The sequence below is a fragment of the Bidens hawaiensis genome, unplaced genomic scaffold (genome assembly GCF_021521415.1).
Source record: "Bidens hawaiensis isolate Kalapana, Puna unplaced genomic scaffold, B.hawaiensis_p1.1 tig00025751_1, whole genome shotgun sequence".
NCBI classification, from domain to species: Eukaryota; Viridiplantae; Streptophyta; class Magnoliopsida; order Asterales; family Asteraceae; genus Bidens; species Bidens hawaiensis.
Window position 1 is genome coordinate 222,216 of NW_027494116.1, and position 26,331 is coordinate 248,546.

At 37.6% G+C, this 26,331-nt stretch overlaps 2 protein-coding genes across 2 annotated transcripts; both read right to left on the reverse strand.

Moving 5' to 3' along the window:
• Positions 1-5,749: 5,749 nt before the first annotated feature.
• Positions 5,750-8,193, reverse strand: LOC143572125 (uncharacterized). The gene is made up of 3 exons (XM_077057366.1): positions 7,872-8,193; positions 6,624-6,912; positions 5,750-6,534 (listed from the first exon to the last, which is right to left on the reverse strand). Exons 1-3 carry the CDS (start codon positions 7,950-7,952, stop codon positions 5,849-5,851), a joined length of 1,056 nt encoding a protein of 351 aa, XP_076913481.1. The 5' UTR covers positions 7,953-8,193; the 3' UTR covers positions 5,750-5,848.
• Positions 8,194-20,640: 12,447 nt separating this feature from the next.
• Positions 20,641-22,800, reverse strand: LOC143572118 (uncharacterized). The gene is made up of 2 exons (XM_077057359.1): positions 21,949-22,800; positions 20,641-21,150 (listed from the first exon to the last, which is right to left on the reverse strand). The coding sequence occupies exons 1-2, from the start codon at positions 22,255-22,257 to the stop codon at positions 20,749-20,751; spliced, it is 711 nt and encodes a 236-aa protein (XP_076913474.1). The 5' UTR covers positions 22,258-22,800; the 3' UTR covers positions 20,641-20,748.
• Positions 22,801-26,331: the final 3,531 nt, after the last annotated feature.

Sequence of the window (26,331 nt, forward strand, 5' to 3'; positions counted from 1 at the left end):
GAGTAATATTCATTATTTTAGTCGGTGATCTTTCATTTTCGTTACAATCACATCTATTAGAGTTATTTTGTTATGTGAGAGGCCATTTTGGTACATTTACATTAGGTAAAGTATATTTGTCATTTCACCTTAATGTCTTGCTCTTTTGATTAAAACTCACATGAATGGACTCATAATGACATCCGTATGTACATCCTCTCCCCCTTAGTTAGCCTTTTCTCATGTGTATATTTGCCACCAACAAGCGGTGTTGAGTTGCTAGATACTGTCTCCCCTAATATAACCTTACAGTTTTTCCACCAACGATGATCTCCTTGCATCATACAGAGATTGTTGATTTCTGTGTTACGTCGATTCCTTTTTCTTAATGAACAAGTTTGTAATGTGTCAATTATTCAAGTCGTGGGGCATTGCAAAGTGTGTGATATCCATTTGTCTTTCTTAAAACAAAACTAAATGCCTCATGTACGAAAGTAATCACTATCTTTACCAATGTGATCATTAAAATTATAAATCATACATATTTTTTCATTTGATTATGATTTGCCGGAACTTGTATGTTTGTTAATGGATAAAAAATCATATCAATGTGACCATTAAAATTATAAATCACACGTTTTTTTTTTTTTTCATTTGAATATGATTTTGCTAGAACTTGTATATGGTTGTTAATGGATGAAAAATCTTTTTGGCTAAAAAAAATATCGTTCCATAAAAAGACTTTAAGATCACCTCAGAAAGAGGGAACTAGTGTGATCACTTAAAAACACACGACATTTTGTGGCTTGGGCATGATCACATCATTTTCATGGACCAAAACTACATCAAATCACGTTGTTGTTCATAAACAAGTAATAAGGATATTTATAAAATACTTGTAAAACTTGGAACATTAATGACAAATAGAGATTTGTTGTCATCCATGCATATTGTTTTGGAAGTAATAATTTCGTAAAGCATAGGTTGTGTAAGTCCAAAAGCTGTTCTTTACTAACCACCCTATCACACCTTTAGGCTATGCGTAGTGGAGGGGTTACAAATTGGGGCGTTTTGCGCCATGTGACGCCCAGTTAGCAATGAGTGAAAATTTGTTTTTAGGGTGTAATGGTGTAGGGGCTACAATAGTAATATATATATATATATATATATAACACGTACTAATATAATAATAATATTTTCTTCTTCTTCCACGGCGACTTCTTCTCCTCGCCCGCGCCCCTTTTCGCCCAGAAATCGCCCAGGGGGGCGGTGTTCGCGCCCCTTCTCGCCCAAGTTGTAGCCCCACTACACTTAGCCTTACTATCTATTTTGAAGTTACGAATACTCACATCTTTCTGTCTTCTCTACTATTAGCGTGTTTCATAAAAATGCATATAATTTCTTTTTTTTTTTAAATTGGGCCTTGCGGGGTGGGGCCTGTGGCCGTCGACTACCCTACCACCCTCCATGGCCGGTGCCACCGAAACTAAATGATAGGGAAGGAATCGAAACTTAGTCATATAGAACACCAAGTCACTCCACTACCACTCCAAAGTCCACACAAGCTCGTTGGCTGTAATTATATAAACTAGATATTACTTATTTTTTAAACGATTAACAAAAATATATTCAAGTAAACGAGTTAGCAAAGAGTCAGAAACACCAAATACAACCATCTAAAACAAGGAGGAAAACCCCCACCCCGTAAACTATACACTACTTACTAAAGTTTAATATTACTTTATTTTATTATTTATTATTAAATAAAATGCAAGTAGCCGTAGGATTTGGAGATTTTCTTCTAGTTAAAGCCCCATAGAATTATTCATCCAACGCTTCAATTCAATTGCAAGCTGTCTAAAAACTGACAAAAAAAAACCCCTTTTCTTCGGGTTCTTCTTCTATAGATCCTATTTTGTGTCATAATTTTTACTTAACTTAATGTTAATTCAATAAGTAAATTTTGTTTAGCGTCTGATCCGTGTTTATTTTGAGATCATTCACATCTTGTTCTTTTAGCCTTTTCATTTTTATTTAATCTGCAAACTTTGTTTTTTTTTCAATGGAGGCAGTTATGCTAAACTCAACCGGTAATAACAAACACCGGTTAATAAATCCGACGTGGAATTACGGTTCAAACCGTAGTTTATTTCCATATCCATCTGATAATCTGCTTTTAGCAAGCTATCTCTCCGGCGGCCACTTTTCCGGTGCCGGTGGCGGTTTCATGTCCATGCCGCCGGCCGTTTCAGGTTTCCGGCCACCGCAGCACTACCGTCAACAACCACCGCTTCTTCCTCTTCCGATTAATTATCGAAACACGAACATCACTCGTAGTTATAGCAGTCCTAATAATAATAATAATAATAATAATAATAATAATAATAATAATAATAATAATAATAATAATAATAATAATAATAAACGATTATCGCTGAAGAAATCGAAGAAGAATCAGAAGAAGGATTCGAAGAAGGAAGTTAGGGTTCCGGTTCCTCCGGCCACGGTGGAGGAGAAGCAGCCGCCGCCGTTGCCGGAAAATTGCTCGCCGGAATCGGATGTTAGTGATCTACCAAAGGATGTTGTGATACCTAGGGTTTCAGTTGATGATGCTGATGAGTTTTCAGGTTCTGCAGTGTTTAGTCCTTCACCGCCGCCGAGTAGCTTGCCGTTGCCGACTTTTACACTCCGGTCAAAGGCTAGTTGCAAGGCTCAGGCTGTAGTAGTATCTTCCGGCGTGGATGCCGGATCTACTGATGGTCTCCGGCGACTTCTACGTATTTGACAAGTTGATGTTGCTGTGGATTGTGTGTTTACATTATTGATATTTTATGCATGCTATAATAGTGCAAAATAGAAGGAAAAAAAAAGCTGTTATTTAATGCTTTTTTTTAATCTTCTGTTGAATTGGAGTTATTGTTTTGTATTTTCGTGTAAGATCTGTGTTTTCTGCCTGAGTTTTTATTATTGGCAGTGCACAAGATTAATTTTTCAATTTGTAATAAAATGTTTCTTCTGTTATTTACTTGTAATGGACTAATGGTTATAAATGTATTGTTTTTATTTCATGAATTCCAGTTACAATATATAGATCCAGTTATAACTCGATAACTTGGTTCAGTTGATGTAAATTTTCTTTGATGTGGTGGTTGTTTGTTCGGTTTGGCCTTCCTCCAAGGTGTGGAGGTTTGAGTGTGGCTTCGACTTTTGTTAATAAAAGTTCACATTTCGGAAAAGAAAAAGTATAACATTGTGCAATACATAGTTACAAAGGGGTGAGCGATAATTGAAAACTGGTTATTTTTGTACCCTTAGTTGACTGAATCGAACCAAACCATTTATAATTTCATATATTTCTAATTTTTGTATCTCCATATCTTGTATTTATACCTTTATTTTATGTATTCTTATCTCAATTTCGTGTATTTATACATTTATTTTATGCATTTATGCATCGATTTATGCATTTCCATGTAATAATTTTAGCTCAACTTTGAGTTTGGTTAGCCGAAAATTAACTGAATACCACCAAATTGATAAATCGAAAACCGATTACATAATTCGATTGAGTTAATAGCCGATATCATCAATAATATTAAGAACATTGGAAATGCATTTATTATTCGTTTTTAAATTCAGTATTCCGAAGACAAAAATATTTTACGAGTTCAATGCTTGAAATATCGTAATCATCTAAAATATTATTCAAACGCGTTTTTAGACCAAAAACGAAGTCTTTCGTGAAATTTGTATTTAGTTGTAGTCTTGTAGACTACAGTCTACACATGACTACATGAGGCTGACACGAAAGGAACATATTATAAAATTGTAATCCTATATAGAATTGGGCTTAAACTAACGAGAAAAGCCCACTTCTTATTTTCTTGCGACATCAATAATATTAAGAACAAAATATGTGATCTTCAACCAAGAGGTGGTGCCAGGCAACTGCCAGCGGTGGTAGATTTGATTCTTTCATAAATGTTTAGTCAGTGAAATGCATCATAAAATCCTGCAGGTTCTACTTCTTTAAAGTTCCAAATCCTTAAAATTCAATAAATTATGTACCAAATATAAATTTCTTAAAATGGATGGTGTTAATAGCATATACCAAAACTCCAAAACTGAATTGTGATAACTTCTTATGTGTGATGTTGCTACCATAACTTAATAGATTTGAATTCTAATAATAGTGCTAGGGGAAGACATACTTGATCTAGATCAGTCTCGGGGATAAAGGGAAGGTTAACGTGCTAAACGTGAGAATCAAATAGAGTAATTATATATACAAGTAAAGTAATTATGTAATTACAACATAGAGTAATTATCATAGAGTAATTACATAATTACTCTACTTGATTCTCACGTTTAGCACGTTAATTTCATTTGTATTTGATCCAAACCCCGGGGATAATATATGGTGACGGTTTTTCTCTTCATGGGCTACTCTAGCAATTGCAAACATGAGCAAGTGCGAGGGTTCAGGGGATCCGAGCCCGCAGACACTTTAACGTTAACAAGTATAAACATATATAGGTAGGCGAACATCATGTATATATGTGGAGTGTGGAGATAAAAGAGAATGGATAGAGAAAAGTCACAAGGACAAACGAATTACACAAGTGTATTGTTTTGATTCACTCATAGTATTTTAAACTCAATTGAGAGTAAAGTTGTGTCGTTGGTGTAGATAATGAGTGTACACGGACCCGTGTATACGTTTAATATCATTTGAATTTGGGTAACTGTCTCTCAGCAATATAGAGTATGAATATGCATCAAAATCTGACTTTTCAACTTTATTTTGATCTAGAGGAGCAGCAGCCTGCAAGACTGCTTAAACCTTTGTCCAAAACCGCGATTACCGATCAAAGCGGACAAATGGAAGTGGGTATGAGTATATGTTAAAAAGCTATGTTTTTGTGTTGTTCAGTTCTAAAGCTAAATGGGTTATAATTTTAAGCTTTATAATTTATGTTTATGCTTATGTTTTAATATGAGGAGAATGGTGGGCTAATCTCATTGTTTATGAGGAAGTGGGCTGCTAGTCAGATGGGCTGGATCTGGAGTTGCTGGCTGTTAGTCTGTTACAGATGATCTTTAAAAAGTCAGTGCGATCTTGTATGAACGTTGATATAAAGCAGGTTCATCAGAATCTCGGTTTGGATAAATTGTTCTTTGTTCATTCTCCCTCTCGTTGGATTCATCATTTAAGCTTCTTTATCCGAAGAACAGCATATAGCGATAGAGGTTTGATTTCATTGTCACGAGGTTGAGAGTAGAAGTTTGTATTCAGTTTAGTTGATATTTGAGGTTTTAAACAATATATGATCATCCATCAAGAGGATAACTGCATGGAGAGATTTTCATCTCGATTCACAACCACAATTCTGGTCTAGTTGGAACCCGAGTCCATAGCTTCTTGTAGTATAAATGTGCTAATTGCGTTAAATTATAGAATAACTATGTACTATGCAGCACATTGACTAGCATAATTATGCATACAACATATGTTTGCTGATTGGGTTATTAAGCTGAATGTATGTGTAAAGCTGTAGTAGTAAGCAATGTTCATTCTACATGCATTTCAGAGTTTAAAACTTTAAATTCCGCAACTAAACATTACATCCACAGTCGAATTCGTTTAGCAAAGTATGAACAATATGTTTTTGAAACAAACATGATGAAAACTTCACATGACACAACTTTAGAACTAAACTAGCAATGCATTATGCTTGAATGGTTCCAAAATTTAAGGCCATACTATTAGAAGACACCCAATTTGGTTCTTCAACAAATTACAAAACTTAAAAAACAAAAAAATATTCTAGCCTACTAATATAAACTGTACACATCTTGGTCAACCATTTCAAAAAGGAACCGTATACGGCAACGCATGTATTTCCACCTCAGGCAAAAACCGCGCACAAGGCTGCCAAGAAGCCACCGATTCCCTACACGTTTCAACATCACCCTTACACGTCGATGATTTCAAGGCTTTACCCGTAGAAAGCCAATCTTCATCATCACCAACCTCAGGGAAAGTAGTTTGTAAAACCAGAGGTAACCAACTTCCTAACAGTTTTTCATACTTTGCATGCTTCTTGTTCATCTTTTTCTCTGTCCGTGTGAGACCCACTTTCTTCGGGTCTTCTGTTTGCTTCGATGGACCAACTGATACTTCATTAATTGGTCTTTTCCCAGCAACCACCGTGCTTGTTGTCTTACTTGAAACAAGATTAGGAATCACGAGACGTTGATCAATGTTTCTTGAAACATATGAACTCGGTCCCTCAGGTTCCAAACGAATTGAGGGAACAACTTGCTGTTGATTTCTAACAAAACACAGCCCGCTTGAAACACCAATATCTGTTTGAGTTCGGTTTTCTCTCCCAGATGTTGAAGGACCACAACTGTTACCAACACTTGAAACCAGATATCTGTTTGAATTGGAAGCTAATGGTATTGGCGGACAAATGTTCAACCTTACGTCATTAACAAGATTGTTGGAATCAGAAGCTTTTGGCTTTTTTACAAACCGAATCTTGAATGATCCTGTATAAAATACAACAAATCTTGCAAGATTAGCATACAAATGACAAAGATAAGACTTATGAAAATAAGCAATTGAAACTAGCCATTACCAGTAGAGTTATCCGGCAGTAACATACTGTAATCGTCTCGTTTTCTTTTGTTACTGTTTTGTGTGCTATCAGAAGAATAACTTGGCTGGTGAGGGCTAAAGGGTTGACGATGTTCTTGAGTCAAATCACTCTTCTCATTAAGTTCAGTGACTGCCTTTGTTCCCTTGAAAAAATCATCGATTGTGTTCTTGTAAGTCTTAACTTCATTGTTGATTTTCTCTTTTCGTTCTTTCTTGGCTTTCTTCTCTTTCTTTCGGTCTGCTTTGGTCTTATCGGTATCCTTCTGGAGCTTTATTTAAAGCACCAGAACAACATATTTAGATACAACAGTAACATGGTACTAAATAACATTACAATTTTAAACATTAACCATCTGTTATATACCTCTTTAGATACAATGATACAAATACATCAATACAACTTTACTACTAATAATAGAAAAAAAAATAATTTACAAGAAAATCATAACACTATAATGCTTGAATTTTCCAAGCAAAACAATCATGCTGTCAGAAACCACATAAAAGCAATAATATGAAAATATAAAACATAACATGACTCACAAATAAACCCCCTAATCAAAACTTTCATCTACTAGAACTGAATCATAACACTTATTCAAAACCATATTATAACTCAAATATCATATATCCACCTAATCTTAACATCCATCTAATCTAAGTTTACCATCTTCATTGCTTTATATACCACCAATTACTCACCTTTACCTAATTTTCTACATTATGCTTACATTAAAAACACAACTTAGACCCTCTTAATTCACTATTAGCAATCTTACAAAACATTCTAGATATACAATATTTTCAGACAAAACAAATTGTCACTAAAAACATATTCTCTTTAAATCCTACAATATCCATTATATTATAAACCTGAATTATTAAATATTAAATATTTATTAACATTATAAACTTTCAACTCATTATATTTATAAACCTGACTTAGAAACCTCTAAATCACCATATTCACAACACCACATATTTCAAACCTAACCACATCTCTAAATCCTTTAATAATACCAATTCAATTAAACCACAACAATAAAAAACCAAAATACCTATAAACAATTGGTATAAACAAAATCATACATACACTTATTCGCCCAAATCAATCGCTTAATCGCTTAATTCTCTAATCTAACATATACATATACATACACAACCACTAATTTTGATATAAACATGATACATCAACGGATCTCAAAAAGAATGCGTTCATAACACAAACCTTAATCGATTCGATCAAGGCGTCATGTGTGGGCCCGTTCCTGTAATATCCAGGAGGAGGATACGGAAAGCACCGAGACATTCTTTCCAATAGATCGAACCGAAAAGATATTATTATTATTATATAAAATCCAAAACAAAACCCCCAAATATTCAAATTGGAGATTGAAAACAAGGGGGTTTATCAGAGCCAGTAAGGATCTATGGATTCTGATACAGAGTAACTGATGCCAACGTGTTAATTTTGAAACTAGGGTTAGAGTTTCAACGGATGAAGATGAGATCTGGTTTGCGTATAATGTGAATTGTGAAGGGGTAAGGTGGTATTTATAGGCCAGGGTTAGCCGACTTTAGAAACGCGTTGTTTATACGGTGGGCTTTTATTTGGGTGTTTCCTTATATTATGTGGACCTAAGCCCACAAGCGTAGTCATTTGTTTTGTTTGATTTTTTATTTTATTTTCATAATATGGTTGTAAACGAGGAGGTGTTCAAAGGGAAGGAGATTATAGGAGACATCAAGTTGTTCGGTTACCTTTGTTTAAAATAGATCAAACAATATATTGATAGATGGGTTAAATTGGTGTAAGTTTGACTTTATGTAATTTTCCCCTTGTGTTTTTTGGTGTTGCCCTGGTCTTCGGTTGGTGGAGGCTGGGCGGTCTAGGTGTTTCTTTATGTTGAGTTTGTTGTTTATAAAAGTTAACATTTAAAAAAAAACTTTTCTTTATTATTACTTCTATGTGAAATTGAGAGGTTATGGGTTTAATGTCTATATTGTACAATGTTTAGCTGCTATAAAAATCAACTTACAAAGAAGGTAAAACTTATGTTACATGCGCCAAGAGCACCGGTTGGCTTGCCACCATCGTCTTTGGCGTAATTACTGACCATCGTTCTTGATTTCTTTGTGTCGGTAAACCTTGACCATTGAGAGTCACGAAGATGAAGAAGATAGTTTATGGGTTTGATTTTCGAGAGGTTAGGTTGGAAAAGATGCTCATAGTTAGGGTGTGACTTGTGAGCCGGCGAAAACAATGTTAATCATTCTACTATATGTATTTTTATTTTATTTTATTATGCGTAAGTTTTTTAAGGGGTTAGTGTCTTGATTAGTTATATTAGTACAGGGTAAATGAAATCTTAATAGTTAATAGTAAACATAACAAACCAAAATTAAAATAAGAGCATCACACTGTTAAACAAAGTGGATGACCCAGTCATCAATTTTTCTCTTCTCTCTCTCTACTTTTTCTTTCCTCTCTCTATCTTTTCACTAACGCCCCACTCACAAACCCATCCACACTTATCCAGTTTTATAAACATCATACACTCTCTCTCATCTATTTCTCTTTCCTCTCTCGTTCATGTCATTTGCCAACTAGACTTGATGAGTTACTAAACACATGGCTGGAGATGTTCTAAGTGTGAATTCGTTGGACCCCTGTCCACTTATGTGGGTCCGCCCGTCTCAATACAACCAATATGATATTAATGTTAGATTGTTAATTATACTATTGTTCATTCTTAGAGCATCTCTAATGCTTTGTGATGGTTTGAAATTCAAACATCTTAATCATTCACTCAAAATCTCTCTCATTTCATTCTCATTCTCATTCCTTCATCCTCTAACACACACCTTACAAACCATATTGAAATTCCAAACTCTTCACTTTCTCTCCTCCTCTCTCTCTCTTCCACCTAGAAGCCACCTAGGATTCAAATCTCCCAACAACACACCATTAGAGATGCCCTTAGGTTAGTTATCGAGAAATTATCTTCAAACAATTTGAGGCAAGTTTATTTGATAGAGGCACGTGTCTTTAAAAGGAAGTTCTATTGTTTAAACCCAAGTATGATTTTTAGAAAGACGAAAAAAAACTATTAAGAATGACATGATTTGGAGAAGGATGAAAAGAAAACAAAAGGTGAAGTTAACAGGAATAAAACCTTGGTAACTTAAATCAAAGTAAAACATTGATTACCACTGCAGCCAAACATCATTCTTTAAAAAAAACATTTTGACATAATTTATATATGAGATCATTGTCTGAAAAGATTGGTGCCAAGTGAAATTTTGGTATTAAATGCTCTATATACATTTGGTAACTCCACCTCCCCCGATCATATAAAAACATATAATAATGCTTGCGGCTAGCTTGTTCCCATGATCTAATATCACAACCAATTGATTAATCATATAACAGTTAACCGTGAGTCGTGGATCGTTTTCATTTAATTTAGGTTAAAAATCCAATGTACGTATATTTTTAATTATGAAGTTTCAAAGCTAAAATACGATGGTTTCAAACTTTGTTATGGTATTCAAAACTGTGTTATAAATAGTTATAACATAAATTTATATGTTTGAAGTTGGATATGTAGGTATAGAAGATTATAATGACGGTATAAATTTTGGGATAACTATAAACATACAATGCTCGGTTTGGTTCGGTTAACGGATACACGTTAACCATAAACTTAGTCGTCGGATTTGTTCGATTATGGTTAGTTTCGGTTAACAATTTAATTTTTGGCTATGGTTGGGTTTTTTCTCACTTCACATAATGTTGGGGAAGTAAAACTTTATAGGCTGCCAGCTTTAAACTTTATTGGCCCAATTTATAAGCTCTTACTGTAACTCGGCCCACACACAGAAAAACATTTGTCGGCACACTTCAGTTAACTTCTTGGTATGATAATATAGTTAGCTCGGTTAACAAAAGCAGTTCGGTAACTTCGGTTAACCTCTCGGCCCACACACGGTACACAAACTACACATTTTCTGGCACACTTCACAAATTCTTAGTAGCTTTTGTTAATTATTTTTTGATACGTATTCACGTGTTTCATTGTTTCTACATAGTACAAACATAACCAATGACGGTAAAATGATTATTTCGACTGGTTTGTAAATGAACCGACATTGTGAACCGTTTGTCCGGAAATTCGTTTATATTCGTTAATTTAATAAACAATCATAACATGAACAAAAAGTTTGTGTTCATTTAGTCAAACAAACCAACATGAACACGTGTTTCGTTTATTCATTTATTTTCGTGAGCGTTAATTTATGTTCGTTTACATATTAATATTAAATAGTTAAATGTTATTTGTATTTTATAAATTATATCACACTTAATATGTTTTATATTTGGCCGTCTGTGTTATTACGTGTGTTCATTTATTTTCCTTTGTGTTTGTTCATGATGTTCATTATGTTCGTTTATCTTTGTTCAATTATTTTCGTTTAAATTTTAAATGAACGAACATAAAGAAAACCGAACATGTTCATTTTTTAAACGAACGATTCATGTTTGTTTAAAGTTAAATGATCAAACACAAACATGTGATTTGTCCATGTTCGGTCACTTCATTTACAAGCCTATAATTCTACTAGCGTCACTTTTCAAAAATATATAATTGAATTCTGACACTTGAGAGTCAAAGTGACTAAACATACCAACGAATATATTAGATTATAACATTGTAACATAGTAAACTTTTTTCAAATATGCATGTGTCATACTCTCATAGTGTCATGTGAGACTTGACCCTTGTATCGTTGTATGTAGGTCACCTCGTCAAAACCGAATTTTAGCTTGAAAATCACTCACAACTTTCAGTTGATAAAATGTTAGCTTTGTGAATGGAAAGACCGTTGAATCATGATACGTCTAAACTATTAAACTATTATACACCAATAAAGGTGGTTAGATGTCATCGAAGTGTATCTAAATATGTAATATTGCTTTTCTAACAAAGTTTGAATGCAGCAATCTCATTCTCAAAATACAAGATCAGAAAACACACTCTTTTCATAATCATATTTATAGAAAAGTAATGTGTTACATGTAATTACTATATATAAGTGTATTTAATATAATATCAAGTAAAGTATAGTAAACACATGTAACATTCGAACTCTTTCGAAGTTGATCTATATAAATGCTTGATATAATTGTATATATTTGAACCAAATATTAACAGTTTGTTGTATGAATATGTCAAATTGATCTATTTATATCCGTATCCGAAAATGCAAATTAAGACAATTCGGTGTGTATAAGATAAGACATGTTAAAACAAAAGACCTTTAATGAGAAATGTGGTGTCCATTTTCGATTTATCGGATTTGAAAGCAGATTAAACCAAAACGAATAACCTAAATAAACCGAATAACCAATAATTGTTATCTAAGTTTTGTCATTTTGCCTAATCCAATTGTAATTTTAGCATGATCTTGATCGAACTGACCTATTATAGTATTATTATAAAAACATATGTATTTCTTTTTATTAAAACAGGGGTCCCTTTACAATAAAAAAATGTTGAAGATCAACCCTCGAAGCCGATTTCGCCATTGTTATTGAACAATGAATAAATCGTTAAACAAAACTGATGAACCAAAATATTCGAAAATCGGTAATCAGTTTTATTTTTTTATATTTTTGTATTTTATATCTCTATTTCATATATTCATTTTATGTATTTCTAAGCATAATTTTAGACCAAGTTTAGGTTTGTCATTAACCGATTTAAATAGAAAACCAACAAACTAACCGAAGTAGCCAAACTTGTTTCTTAGGTGGATGATTTTCTAAAAACCGAATTTTGGTTTTGGTGATGAAGAGGTAGGTCCCAGCAGAGCCCATTTGGTCCCGCAAGACTCACCTTAAACAGGGACGTCTGCGCAGAAACCAACTGGATCCGCAGGACCAACCATGCTCAGAGACGTGACGTCCTTACGCGCAGTACGCAAGCTGTTCCCGCAGGAAATGCCTCCCATGGTGAAGGACTCCGCCTGTTCCCGCAGCCTCGGATACAAGCCATGAGGGAAGGCCACCCGCGCAGCATGGCTACACGCACTAGGTACTTAGCTCTCGATCATTCAGTGTCACCTGAAGAAATGAGCAAAGCCGGGAGCAATCCCGCACAAAGGCGGGAGGGGGAATACTCCCGCCCAAATAAGCCAGTCTGTATACTGAAGGACCTTTTACTGTACCTGACGAGGTATGGGCGAAAGATCTGATCAGGGATACGACAGCTCACTGATACAGTATGGCGAGCAGCATGCTCCTGTACTGTATCACTATTAAGCCGCTGCCTACTCACCAACTACTGTCATACCATGTGCGTAGCCGGCAGTTGGTAGAAAGGGAATAGTATACAGCAGGCCTGGTCACTATCAGCCGCTGCCTACCCACCAACTACCAGCAGGGCACGTGCGTAGGCTACTGTTGATGAACAGGAACACTGTTGCAGCCGGCCATACCTCCTTGGAAACCTACCTTCGGCTATAAATACCCCAAATGGTATGATCATCTAAACACAACATATCTTACTACATTATCATCATATTATACCTGATATCTGCTCTAGCAATCTCTTAATATACTTTTATATTTAAAGAGCAATCTAGTCTGATTCTCACGCCGGAGGGTGGTCACAAGGAGGAACCCCCCCTTCTAAGTGACGAGCTCACGGTGTCTGTTTTGCAGGTTATCAGAAGAACCATCTTCTAAGGGTCTAACCCCTCGTGGGAAACATCTCTCCAACCCCCAGGTTACCGGTAATCTGTCCGGGGTCCGGTAAGAACTAGGGGTCGCTTTGGCCTTCATGGTTCCTATGGTGGGGAATGTTCTTAATTATTAAGTGTTGCACACATTATATGGTGTACACTGTTCAGGCTAGTGCAAGGAACCCAAAGAAGGAAATAACAATCTTATACGCAAAAAGATTAATATTTCAAGAATATATTACAAGAATGGCCGGGTAACTACCCGCCTAAAAGAAAAAAAAAACTATACAAGTCTATCTTAGCAATGGGAAGGGATCTTCAGGATCAAGCTTCAGGGCCGCTTCCACTTGGACCCGCTCCGTCAGAAGAACGGGGTGGTTCGAGGAACGCTTTGAGGACAGCTAACCCATCATCAGCAGCAGCTACTTCGTCCACCTTCTCCACCACTGGATGCGGGAAGGCGGCGTATTGGTTCAATGCTTGGTCATAAATGGCTTCGGTATCCATATTGAACAAAGGGAAATTGGAAGACGGGACACCTTTCTCAACAAACCCTAGACCAAGCAAGAAGCCGGCCTTTTCCCCATCCTCATGAGAAGCGTTGAGGGCTGCGGTCATAGCATCATCGTAAGAGGTCTCTGAAAAGACCCGACGCACAACCTACAAAGAGAACACAAGTATTAGAACCTTTTCTTACAAAAGAAAAGCGTGAAGATAAATCTAAACATACCTGAGGCAACGCTTCTCGAAGAAGCCATTGGAGGGCAGCTTGAGCTTCGTTATGGGCGCGTTCGGCTTCGCTCTTGTTAAGGTTGGCAAGTAAAACTTCCTTTGCGGCAGCCTCTTCGACGCCCTTAAGCTTCCGCTGGGTCTGGTCAAGCACCCCCCTCTGGTCCAGGATTTCCTGGAGTTTCTTGGCATCTTCCATTGCCAAGGCATCATGAGCGCGTTGGAGAGCCTCTAATTTGGCCTTGAGCTCCTCATTCTCCACACGCAAAGGCTCAGCAACGGCTTCAGCATTGGCAGCCCTCTCGGTTGCGTTTCGCGCAGTCTCCCTGGCCAGCCGAAGCTGTTCATTCACAGCTTGGGCAGCCTTGGAGCGGGCCTCGAGTCGCGCTTGAACTTCAACCTCGAGGGCCTTGAAGGCCTTCTCCTTGTCGGCGGCAGCTGCCGCCAGCTGTTGGTTCTCCTCCCGAAGAGCACGCGCCTCAGATATGTCCTTGGCGTGAGCTGCTTTCAACTTGTTGTTTTCACGACAAAGCAGCTCGACGCGCGGCTGCATCCGGGCCTGGAGAACCCGAAGCTCATTAGTTAGCCTACCCTCCTGGTAGCTAACCATGGCTTCCCCCAACGCACCCGGAGGAGCAGCGTGGCGAGCCCAGTCCACGCACTCCACAGGTGTGCGAAGGGTTGTTCCTCGGCGTATGTTCCATCGAGGAACATACACTTCATTGGAATCCGACACTGCAAAAGAAACAAAAGCAGTAAGGAAAAGATTATACAAAACATAAGGGAAAAAGAAAGGAACCCTACGCACCTGTAGGGTCAATGACAGGCCGATAGCCGCCAAACCCATCACCTGAACCTAAAGGAAATCCATCCAACAGGTCAGGCAGACGGGAAGGTGGCAAAGATCGGCGGGAAGCCCTGCGCGTACCTGATGGTCCGGCCATCGGTGCCGGTGGCGCGGGCATGGTGGCAGCCGCCGTGGTCGCCGTTGTGGTCGCCGCCGTGGTCGCCGCCTTGTAAGCAGCAGCAGTAACCGCCGGCTCTGTGAAGGATGCTGTAAAAATCGCACTCACAGCCGGCGGTGACGTCATCACTGCCGGAACAGTTGGCTCAAAGGAATGAGCAACTGGACCAGCGGATGCAGGCGCAGGCGCCTGGGTCGACGCCTCAGGAAGGCTGACCGAGCCTACCGTCATTGGCGGGGAGATACTCCCCTGCGGTTCACCCCGGAATGCGTCAACACCCACGCCTGCACAAAGAAGAAAGTGTTAAATTTATAGTGATAAATCTGCAGACATTATGATTGTACTTACGGGTTTTCTTGACCCTGAACGTACGGACGGGCGGGGAGGAACCCGATGGAGCCGGCCTCTTGGTACCGGTCACCGTCGTCTTCGTTGGTTCTCCGGAGGTAACGGTCGTAGCCTCCGGAGCAGTGCTCTTCTCACCACCGGGCTTCCCCGCCACCTCTTCACTATCTGACTCCGAGTCAGAGAGAACCACTGGATCAGCTGTGGAGGCCTTCTCCTTCCCCTTCACGCCGGCAGCAGCCTTCTTCTTCCGCACAAGGGGAGGACCATCTGCGGATTCCTCAGAAGAAGACAGGATGTAAGGATTTCCAGCAACGGGTACAGCATTGAGGGGTTCAGGATAGAATATCTCCTTACCTGGCCGCCGGTGGCTCAGGATCTCTTGGCCCGGCGGATAGACCTCCACAAACCTATCCGCCGTTTGCTCCAGGATGGGCAACTCATTGTCATCCAGAGCACGAGTGCCCACCCGCACAGGACTGTCAGCTTCCCGCGGGAACAGGAGCGACTCCAAATTATTCCCCTCTGAAAGAAAAAGAAACAGTTAGAAAATTAACTAATATCAGCAAGAAAGACAAGACATACCATAAGGAATAGAGTTCAAACCGTATTCAAGAAGGATGGGAAACCGGGACGCATCCTTCCATACCCGGCTCATCCCCAGCAGCACCATCCCGGACTCCGCAAACCGGTAAACCGGAGATTGGACCCGGGATATCTTCGTGAACCATTCCGCCTCCTGGTAACTGGAAGCATGAAGGCTCGGAAGCGCTTGACCCTTCTTGAACTTCATAGCAATGGGGATGGCGCGGGCAGAGATGTAGAAGAACTCCCGCTTCCACGATCGGAGACTGCGCTCGGTCACGCAGATCTTCAAACCCTTAATACGGGTTGTCAGGGTGTACCACCCCTGGACGCACCTCCAAGTATAGAAGGTCATCAGGCGGTCCACGTAGGGCTCAATACCCAGAATCCGGCACACCCACTCGAAGTGCCGAACCTTGGCAATCGCCATCGGATGCACCTCGGTCAGGTGCACACCGTGCCTCTCCAGGACACGGTACATAAACTTTGTCAATGGAAACCTAAGGTTCCCATAAACAAAGAATGCAGCATATACCCCGATCTTGCCACTGGGGGCATCGTACACAGTCTGGTGGGATTCAGGAAACTCAGGCTCGAGAGACTCGAGCATGAACTTCCTGACTATGTACTGGTACTGATCGAGAGGTAGAGCACACTGGCACTCGCCAGCAGTACTCCTATCGTCGGCTACAGCTTCAGCATCATGAGAAGACATTTTTGCAGAAAGAAGAGTGATTTCGGGAAAATGCTTGCCTGAAAAGGGGAGTATTTGCCGGAAATCACTAAGAAGAAGAAGAAGAGAGGTGAAAGTGTGGATTACAAAGAGGCCTCTCCCCCTTTATATACTAATCGCAATTAATGCGGTGAATTTAATGCGGAGGAGAGAGAAATCGAAGGTGCAATGAAACTATGACACGTGGCAAAAAGCAGGCTGGCAACAGCTGTTGACAGGACGTGTGCCAGTAATTTCGCGGCCACGCGCCCGAAAAATCGTGCCCACGCGCTAGGAAAAGCGTCTGGAATGACCATGTTCTGTCACGTCACCATAACTTCCTGCACGTCCTGACACAGTCAGAAGAAACCGTCGCACGACGTTTCAGAGGTTTGGACTGTTCTTATCTTTTCACCAACTCTTCGAATTTCAAAATTCAAAAATTTGAAAATATTAAAAAGTAAGCGGGAAAATACCCCTTACTCCTTGGCAAACAAGTAACCATAAGCCGGGTGCGGGTACAGTGTAAAGGCAAAACCCTTCACATACCTAGCACCCGCAGGGAATTGAAGCCAAATAAAACCTTGGCAAACAAGTAACCGTAAGACGGATGCGGGTACAGTGTAAAGGCAAAACCCTTCACATACCTAGCACCCGCAGGGAATTGAAGCCAAGTATTCCTCGGCAACCAAGTAACTATAAGACGGGTGCGGGTACAGTGTAAAGGCAAAACCCTTCACATACCTAGCACCCGCAGGGAATTGACGCCAGGAATACCTTGGAAGTAAAGTAACCGTAAGACGAGCGTAGGTACAGTGTCAAGGCAAAACCCTTCACATACCTAGCGCTCCGCTGGGAATTGAAACCAAGAAGGATCTTCTGGGCAATGCTTGCGGAAACAGAAATAACATCCCCGCATAGCGGGAACGTCGAGAACTACGTTGTTTGAAACTCCAGGATGGAATTGGTGGTCTTAACATAATTGATCACTATGTTCAAAACTACCAAAACCTCATGGAAAATCCATACAACTGGGACTCAATGCTCCTGACTTGCGAGGAGGTTACAGACCTACCCGCATCATACCCAAAGACCAAGCAGGAAACTCGGGCATTTCTGCAAGTGACAAGGACTTCCGCGGAAAGAATCCCCATGGAAAACCTTACAAAACCCTTTTCAAAACCCTTTGCTCAAGTCCAAAAGTTCACCTCACTTTATTAAACACGCATGAGAAGAACATTGGACTGGGGGGACTTGAAGAGGTAGGTCCCAGCAGAGCCCATTTGGTCCCGCAAGACTCACCTTAAACAGGGACGTCTGCGCAGAAACCAACTGGATCCGCAGGACCAACCATGCTCAGAGACGTGACGTCCTTACGCGCAGTACGCAAGCTGTTCCCGCAGGAAATGCCTCCCATGGTGAAGGACTCCGCCTGTTCCCGCAGCCTCGGATACAAGCCATGAGGGAAGGCCACCCGCGCAGCATGGCTACACGCACTAGGTACTTAGCTCTCGATCATTCAGTGTCACCTGAAGGAATGAGCAAAGCCGGGAGCAATCCCGCACAGAGGCGGGAGGGGGAATACTCCCGCCCAAATAAGCCAGTCTGTATACTGAAGGACCTTTTACTGTACCTGACGAGGTATGGGCGAAAGATCTGATCAGGGATACGACAGCTCACTGATACAGTATGGCGAGCAGCATGCTCCTGTACTGTATCACTATTAAGCCGCTGCCTACTCACCAACTACTGTCATACCACGTGCGTAGCCGGCAGTTGGTAGAAAGGGAATAGTATACAGCAGGCCTGGTCACTATCAGCCGCTGCCTACCCACCAACTACCAGCAGGGCACGTGCGTAGGCTACTGTTGATGAACAGGAACACTGTTGCAGCCGGCCATACCTCCTTGGAAACCTACCTTCGGCTATAAATACCCCAAATGGTATGATCATCTAAACACAACATATCTTACTACATTATCATCATATTATACCTGATATCTGCTCTAGCAATCTCTTAATATACTTTTATATTTAAAGAGCAATCTAGTCTGATTCTCACGCCGGAGGGTGGTCACAAGGAGGAACCCCCCCCTTCTAAGTGACGAGCTCACGGTGTCTGTTTTGCAGGTTATCAGAAGAACCATCTTCCAAGGGTCTAACCCCTCGTGGGAAACATCTCTCCAACCCCCAGGTTACCGGTAATCTGTCCGGGGTCCGGTTAGTGTTTCTTCAGGTGAAGTGAAATAACCTAACCGAACCGAACCGATATATGCTCACTTCTAGTTACACACGCATCAAAAGACATTAACCGATATATTGTCAAAATGTATTTATTGTTTATTTAACAAATTTGGAAAAGTAGATATGAAAATGAATGGGACTTTGGGATATAGGGTTGTAGGGGGGAGGATAAGTACAACTTTTTGTTGCAGGAGAGTACAAGTGATAGACTGCAGCATTGTAGGGCAGGGCTAAATTGGAAACAGAAGAAAGTGTTTTTCTTGCATGTATGAATATATGATACGACTGGCAGTCGGCCAAATCTGTAGAAAGCTTTGAGTAATAAAAATCATCTTATATATATGTCAGCTAAAAAGCAAGTAAATGGGGGGCCTTTCTTGTACAACCCCCCATTTTCATTTCAGAACTCATAAGTCATAACTATCAAATCAAATATTTAAATAATAAAAATTTATAAACCATTTCTAAGAGTTTATTTCACTTATTTTCTATATGTAACTTTTCTTAATAGCATTATTATTATTATTAGTGTTAAAGAATCCTCCAAAATAAGGATAAGTTGAATTAAAGACGGATGCTTAAAGTGATGAAGTTGAAAAACTATGTGAGAAATTGTGTCAATGAGAGTATGGTAGAAATGTAGAACCTCATAAGTTGTGATCGCATGCGATATGCGTAATATGACGTATTGAGAATCGTCTGAGAATCGTCTTCGTATTAGCACACTTGCGATATGCGATATGCACACTTTGCGTTTTACACACATCATCGTTTGAGAGTCGTCTTAGTATTAGCATTTGAATTGACATAGATAATAACTTGTAGTTGGTATCAAAAAGTGAAAAGGTGTTGTTCTTGCCGATGGTTGGCTTGGTTGGTTTCGAGGCTAAAGGTTTCTACAGCTGCCCTGTTGGCTCGATCATAGTTGTTGCTGAAAGTTGATATCGAACTTGATTCAAATCAAATTTTGAATTACTCAAATTTGAACAATTTGATTTGGTTAATTCGAGTATTCGAACTATGATTTGTTAAATATCACTAGTATAAAGTATTATTCTCATCAATACTTGTGTAAATGTATGTGCTATGCAAACACAACTCATGTATAATATTTTCATCATGTAAAATCAGAATACATACTTTTTATAAATAATCAACGATGATACATGACATGAACTCACGTAATATCTATAATCACATATCTAGTTCATATTTATTTGAGCTTTAATCATCCTTTTGTTCTGCCTTTTTTTCACACTCAGTTTTTCATCTATCTTAACATTTAAATGACCAATAATTCAAGTAAATAAGAAACTAATAGGTAATAATTATTTAAATAACAATAACACTTATAAAGAAAATGGTAAGCCATAAAACTAAAAGGGGTCAAATTGCAATAATAAAGATTCTTCACAAAACACCACATTTTTTATTTTTTTAACATTTTCCCGTCATACCCGTTACTATTTTGGATCTTTTCTATTGATAGTAGTGCCAAAATATATTTCTGATAAACATAACCTAACTTCAACATTTTATAAAACTTTCACTACAAAAAATATGGCCTTAGGCAACTTTTATTTCACAAAAAAGGCTGCATTAGACCTAATACAACTTCACCTAATGCAGCTTTTTTAGTGAAATAAAGGTTGCCTTAAACCAATTTTTTTGTAGTGTTTTTTTCCTGACTATTCTACCCTCCTCAGTTTAAACCAAAGAAAACCTCTAAATTACCATTTTTCACAGTTTCACAAACAGGACAAAACATCACTAGACCTTCACAATGTGTGCAACAACAGCACACACGTGCTCCTCACGTGACACATCTTGCATACCATCTTCTCTTGTCTTTCTTTCCCATTATTATTATTATTATTATTATTATTATTATTATTACACACTGATTCTGCATCTTCATATGTTCTTGCTCTAGCTTGTATAAGTTTTTTATTAAGGTCTGTCATGATTGCTTCACTTTCAATGGCTTTTTTCTCCCAAATCTTGGCTTCTTTTTCAGCCATCAGTACATAATTTTGAAGCTTTTTTGCTCTTATTGTTGCGGTGTTTAAAACCTCGTCTTTTTCGTCGAATATCGCCTTCATCTTTGATTCATAATTATGTATCAAGATCAATTCTCGTTTTCTTGTTTCTTCATTTAAAACAGCCTTCAAGTTCTCATTCTGCTTTAACAAATCACAAGTTGTAAAAACACTAAAAAGGTAAATTTAAACATGCCCATAGATAAGATAGTTCAAAAAGCTCGCTACTCACTTGAAACAGACTTGTTTGTAAACGACTTGAGACAAGGACTATTCCGTAGAACGCGCATAATAGATAAAAAATAAAAACTTCGGGTCCCTCTTGGATGTTAAAAAAACTACACTTTTTTATATGATAATTAGTGTGTAATAAGTTTGTATTTATAAAGTTTTAAATTAATTTTATATATGTATAATAGTAAATAAAGATACTTTGGCCACCTCTAAAAAATGGGTATTGTGCTGTAGTCCACCTCGGCCTGACCGAGCCGAGCCGAGCCAACTCGATCTATAAACAAGCCTAGCTCGAGCCAAGGTTGACTCGTGGCTCACTAGTTAGCCTGCTAGCTTAAATTAACACGTATGATATTTTTAAATGACAGAATATAAAGAATATAAAATTGTCCTGATATAGAAAATTTTAATATGAACAATTATGAAAAAGATAAAACCAAATATTTAATATATATAAATTATAAATTGAATTTTTGTGTGTATAAATTATGAATTTTGTAGTTTATAAATTCTACACATTACGTGTATGTTACAAATATTATTTTTATTTTATATACATGTGTTTCTAAAATTTAATAAAGTTTAAATAATAAACGAGCCAAGTCGAGCTCTGAGCTCTCATTATTTAAGTTCGTTAAAATAACTCGACCTCGTCAGCTCGACTCATTTACAATTACCCGAATAGAATAAAGAAACAAAACTAACCTGCAAATGAAGAAAACAATACATCTCCAACCTTTGTCTCTCAAGCTCACAAGACAGATTTTGAAACCCAATCATCCCATTTCCTCTTGAATTCGATGTCGAAACAAGATTTCGATAACCCGAATCAAAATTCACAACCTTTTGAGAATCAAGCAACCCTTGGTCTTGTTGATATTCATCTCCAAATCCAAAAAGAGAAGAATTAGACATGTAACACCAATCTTGAGGCATATTAGAGCAACCCATGTTATTATTATTATTATTATTATTATTATGATGATCAGAATAAAACTGTGCTTGAACAGCCATAAGGTAATAACAACAGTCTTTATTCAAATTTCTGAATAATGGAAGAAGAGAGTAGGTTAGAAAAGCTAATAAGGTAGAAGGGTCATGCTCTTTATTTGTAGCATCAGAACAGAAGCATGATTTTCTCTTTCTAAAAAGGCTATAGAAATGGCAGAGGTTTAGTTAGTTCCCTCTTAAATGGGGAGTTAATAATAATAAGTTATTGTTATGATATGTTTTGTATGTATGTATAATATATATAAGGTTCAAAAAGAGAAAAGTGAAAAGGGTCAAAAGGGGACTTGGTGAAGAGTGGATTGTGCTTAGGTAATCAAATGGACTAAAAATAGTGGAGGGTAGAGAGAGTCTTTTGTTTTGTTGTTTGTGGTACAATTGTCAAGAAGAGAAAAAGCCTAGGAGAAGTCATGCATGTTTTGTGACATAAAGAAAGGCAAAATTGGTTGTATTGCATTCAATCAACATGGAAATATGATGAAATGGTCATAATCAATAAGTTGTAAAAGATACATGTTTTATGATTATTGTTGGGTTAAATGAATGGGATATGTGTCATCATGTTGTGCTTTCTACTTAAGCATTATCAACAAATCATCTTTTTGTGATGAAATATTGTAGCACGCGATAAAACAGTTATTATATTATAATATCGTATAATTTGAAAAAAAAACAATATTTAATTTGTGTTTTAGTTTTCCTTTTTATCTTCAAAGTTTTTATAAATTCTAAATCTCTCATATTCTATAAGCATGTAAAAACAAAATTTTATATAATTATACGTGTATCAATTTTTCACTTACGTATTATCAACAAATCGTCTTTTTATGACGGAACATCGTGATACACGATAACAACTCACACAACATTTTCATGCATGTAGTTTATATTTATTGAGTTTTGACACTGTCTTGATTGACATATTTCTAAAATTTTCATCTTTAAATTTAACTAGAGTTTGTATAATTATATAAAAAAAAGTGATGATTGTGAAATGCATTTGTAATATATCAAAAATTTATAAACATTAAGGCTAAAAATCTCTAAATTATAGTTTATCTATGCATTCTACTTCACTTATCTATTTTACTTGCATACCAGACTTATTATCCCCAATATTGACTTAAATATATCAACTATTCATTACGTGTTATTAACAAATTGTCTTTATGATGAAATATTACACGACAACAACTAACCCACCAATTTCACCCAATGTTTTGAAACCCGGCCCGGCCGGTCGGACCGGGACCCGGCCTTAATACCGGTCCGGGTAGGGGTGTAAGACCCGTTTACTATTAGGCCGGCCGGTCTGCGCGGGCGCCGGTTGGACCGGACCCGGTGACCCGGCGTTCGGACCGGCAGATTTGTTTTTTAAGTGATAAATTGATAATACGCAGAATATCCATCCAGCCGCACCTCCATCCAACGACCTCACCACCGTCTTAAAACCCAATCTTCGATCGGAGTGGCAGAAGATGCCCAGATCTTTGAAGACAAAATAGAAGAAAAAGAAGATATTGAAAGCTATAATAATGGCAGATCTAAGATTGTTATTATAATCATTGATGGTGAGCAATGGTGGATGTGAGTGGCGATGGTTCTACAAGCAGCGGCGGCCGGCGGAATGTTTGTGATAGTGGCGGTTGGAAACTTTGTGATAGTGGTCTTTTAGGGTTAGGGAAAATAGCGGAGAGAGAGAGAGAGAGAGAGAGAGAGAGAGAGTGTGCAATTAAGTTAGTTTTATTTTGGTATACTAATTATTTAGTTTTGTTAAGAATTTTATCTCTACTTTACATATTTGACCCTTCAAAGTTTTAATAAAACTTAAACAGTCCATCAATATTATATATAAAAATGTAAATATATTATTCATGACGTCATCCGGGTCAAACACCGGTCCGCCCTCCCGGGTCAGTCCGACCTTTGACCCGGTAAGACGTTCGGGTCAACATCCGGGCCGGGTCTGAAAACATTGATTCCACCTATGTAATTCACATTAAGTATTATGTGAAACGAAAATCTATATAATTATAGATGGCGGTTGGAAGTTTTGATGCTATTTTGATTGACATGTATTTCATATTTCAAGTTCTTTTATATATAATTTTTATTACAAAGACTCAAATCTCTATTCTATTAAGTATTATGTGAAACGAAAATCTATATAATTATATCAAAATGATGGTTATTAATTGCAATTTTCAACAAGGCTATAATAAAAAAATTATGACTTTAAGCAATGCTAAACGGGTAAAATCATAAATGGACTTTGCTTACATAGCACTAGGAAGTAGGAAGTAGAAATAGGCACATTTATTTTATCTTTACACGTAACATAGTAATGTTTCATGACGTCATGAATCCCCAAATGGTTATCTTCTTCATTCTTCCCAACTTACAACTATTTTCTTCCCACTTTGCTATAAATATCCATTTCCATTCAAGAATTTGAAAAATCTAGTTCGGAAGTCCTTAAAATTAATGTCCTAATATTTTATACTTTTTATATTCCATCAAGTTAGTCACCTATAATTGTTCTGACTTTTGACGGTGTCAAAGTGTTAGATACGACTATCTCTTTCTATGTGGTTAGAGTTTAAATCTCCTGAGTGACAAATAAATATGAAATTTAAACTGTTAACACATATAGAAAAACATATTCTTGGATCCTTCAAGTTGGCTTATTTGTCAAATTTCATTAAATTTTTGTTTAGTGTCAAAGCTTATCACGCCTCAAGTATCACTTCCTTTGGAGGACAAGTTTTCTCGTGAACATGTATAATCTTTTGCGTTTCATCCAATTCTTACATGTATTTGATCTATAACGGTTATGTTTTTATCATCATTGTTTTTTTCACGATTTAACTTTAAGTAACAATTTTATTATAATTTAATTCACACTTCAAATATTTTATAGACACATGTATATGCAAAACACTTATTTTATAATCACATGTATCTTAAATTATGCCTCATTAGTCTAAAAATATGGATTACTTGGCTCAAGTTATAACATAATGCGAACCTTTGACCAATTATCAAAGACCTAAAATAAATCCAAAATAAGACCCATTTAAGACAACTTGAAATGAATTTTTCTTGTAATTATTGATAATAGACAGATTTACAAACAAACTTAAAAAGGGAAATAACATTTATTAAGATAAATAAAAATATGTTGGACTACACTATTTAGGAGCGGATCTACATAGTAGGTTATGGGTTCACGGGAACCCACTGAGTTTCGGGTTTTTAATAGAACATATATATATAAATTTGGAGTGAGCCCACACATGAAATGTTGAGTGACTTCATAAACAAAGTAAACCATGGTCTAGTGGTTAAGACTCGGCATTAGAACCCATGATCTCGTCCAAAGATTTGAATTTGATATTTTGATCGAATATGTTTGTTTATTTGTTGAAGCTAAAATGAATGAATGATTATGTTATGTTAAAGCTGTTCTTTGGGTATTTTTTTTTAGGTTCGGGTAAAAAAAAATTAACCCAAATGCTGATCCGTTTATAAGTTGGTTGTTCGGGTTTGGGCCTTTGGGGTGCAATGGATCGGGCTAGCACGGTTGGGTTTCGGGTCACATTCAACAAATAAAATTTCCAATGGGCTATGATCAAAATTACCAACATAAAGTTGATATTGGGCCGTGAAATGTATGTGTATGCAAAATTCATACGCTTAAATGGATTCAAAGTCTCAAACTGAAATAAAAGTAAACTATCTGGAATTTAATTCACACTTTAATGTTTGTTAACTGGAATATAAAAATAAATGAACATAATGAAAATTGAAAATATTGTAACATTCAATACACTATCACGCAGTAATATAACAAACAATTTTAACAAGTTCAAAGCTTGAACTTCCAAGCCTAATAGCGCGTCATATAGCATACCGATAAATGTCGGTTAACTTGCAACTGCAGAAATCAACCCATAAACCAACCCAAATTGTTGAAGGTGGGTTCGGGTTTAAGACTAATTCAGGTAAAGGTTATTCAGGTCCATTAAGCTCCAAAACTAAAACCGGTTACCAACATGCGGTTCGGTGGATACCCGAAGT

What these genes read in the sequence shown, in the direction of transcription:
- LOC143572125 (XM_077057366.1), bottom strand. Translation starts at nt 7,952, where the DNA reads ATGTCTCGGTGCTTTCCGTATCCTCCTCCTGGATATTACAGGAACGGG. An exon ending in CCTTGATCGAATCGATTAAG is followed by an intron (nt 6,913 to 7,871) that starts GTTTGTGTTATG and finishes CTTTAAATAAAG; the next exon opens with CTCCAGAAGGATACCGATAA. An exon ending in ACTGCCGGATAACTCTACTG is followed by an intron (nt 6,535 to 6,623) that starts GTAATGGCTAGT and finishes TATTTTATACAG; the next exon opens with GATCATTCAAGATTCGGTTT.
- LOC143572118 (XM_077057359.1), bottom strand. Translation starts at nt 22,257, where the DNA reads ATGGCTGTTCAAGCACAGTTTTATTCTGATCATCATAATAATAATAAT. An exon ending in ATTGTTTTCTTCATTTGCAG is followed by an intron (nt 21,151 to 21,948) that starts GTTAGTTTTGTT and finishes TTGTTAAAGCAG; the next exon opens with AATGAGAACTTGAAGGCTGT.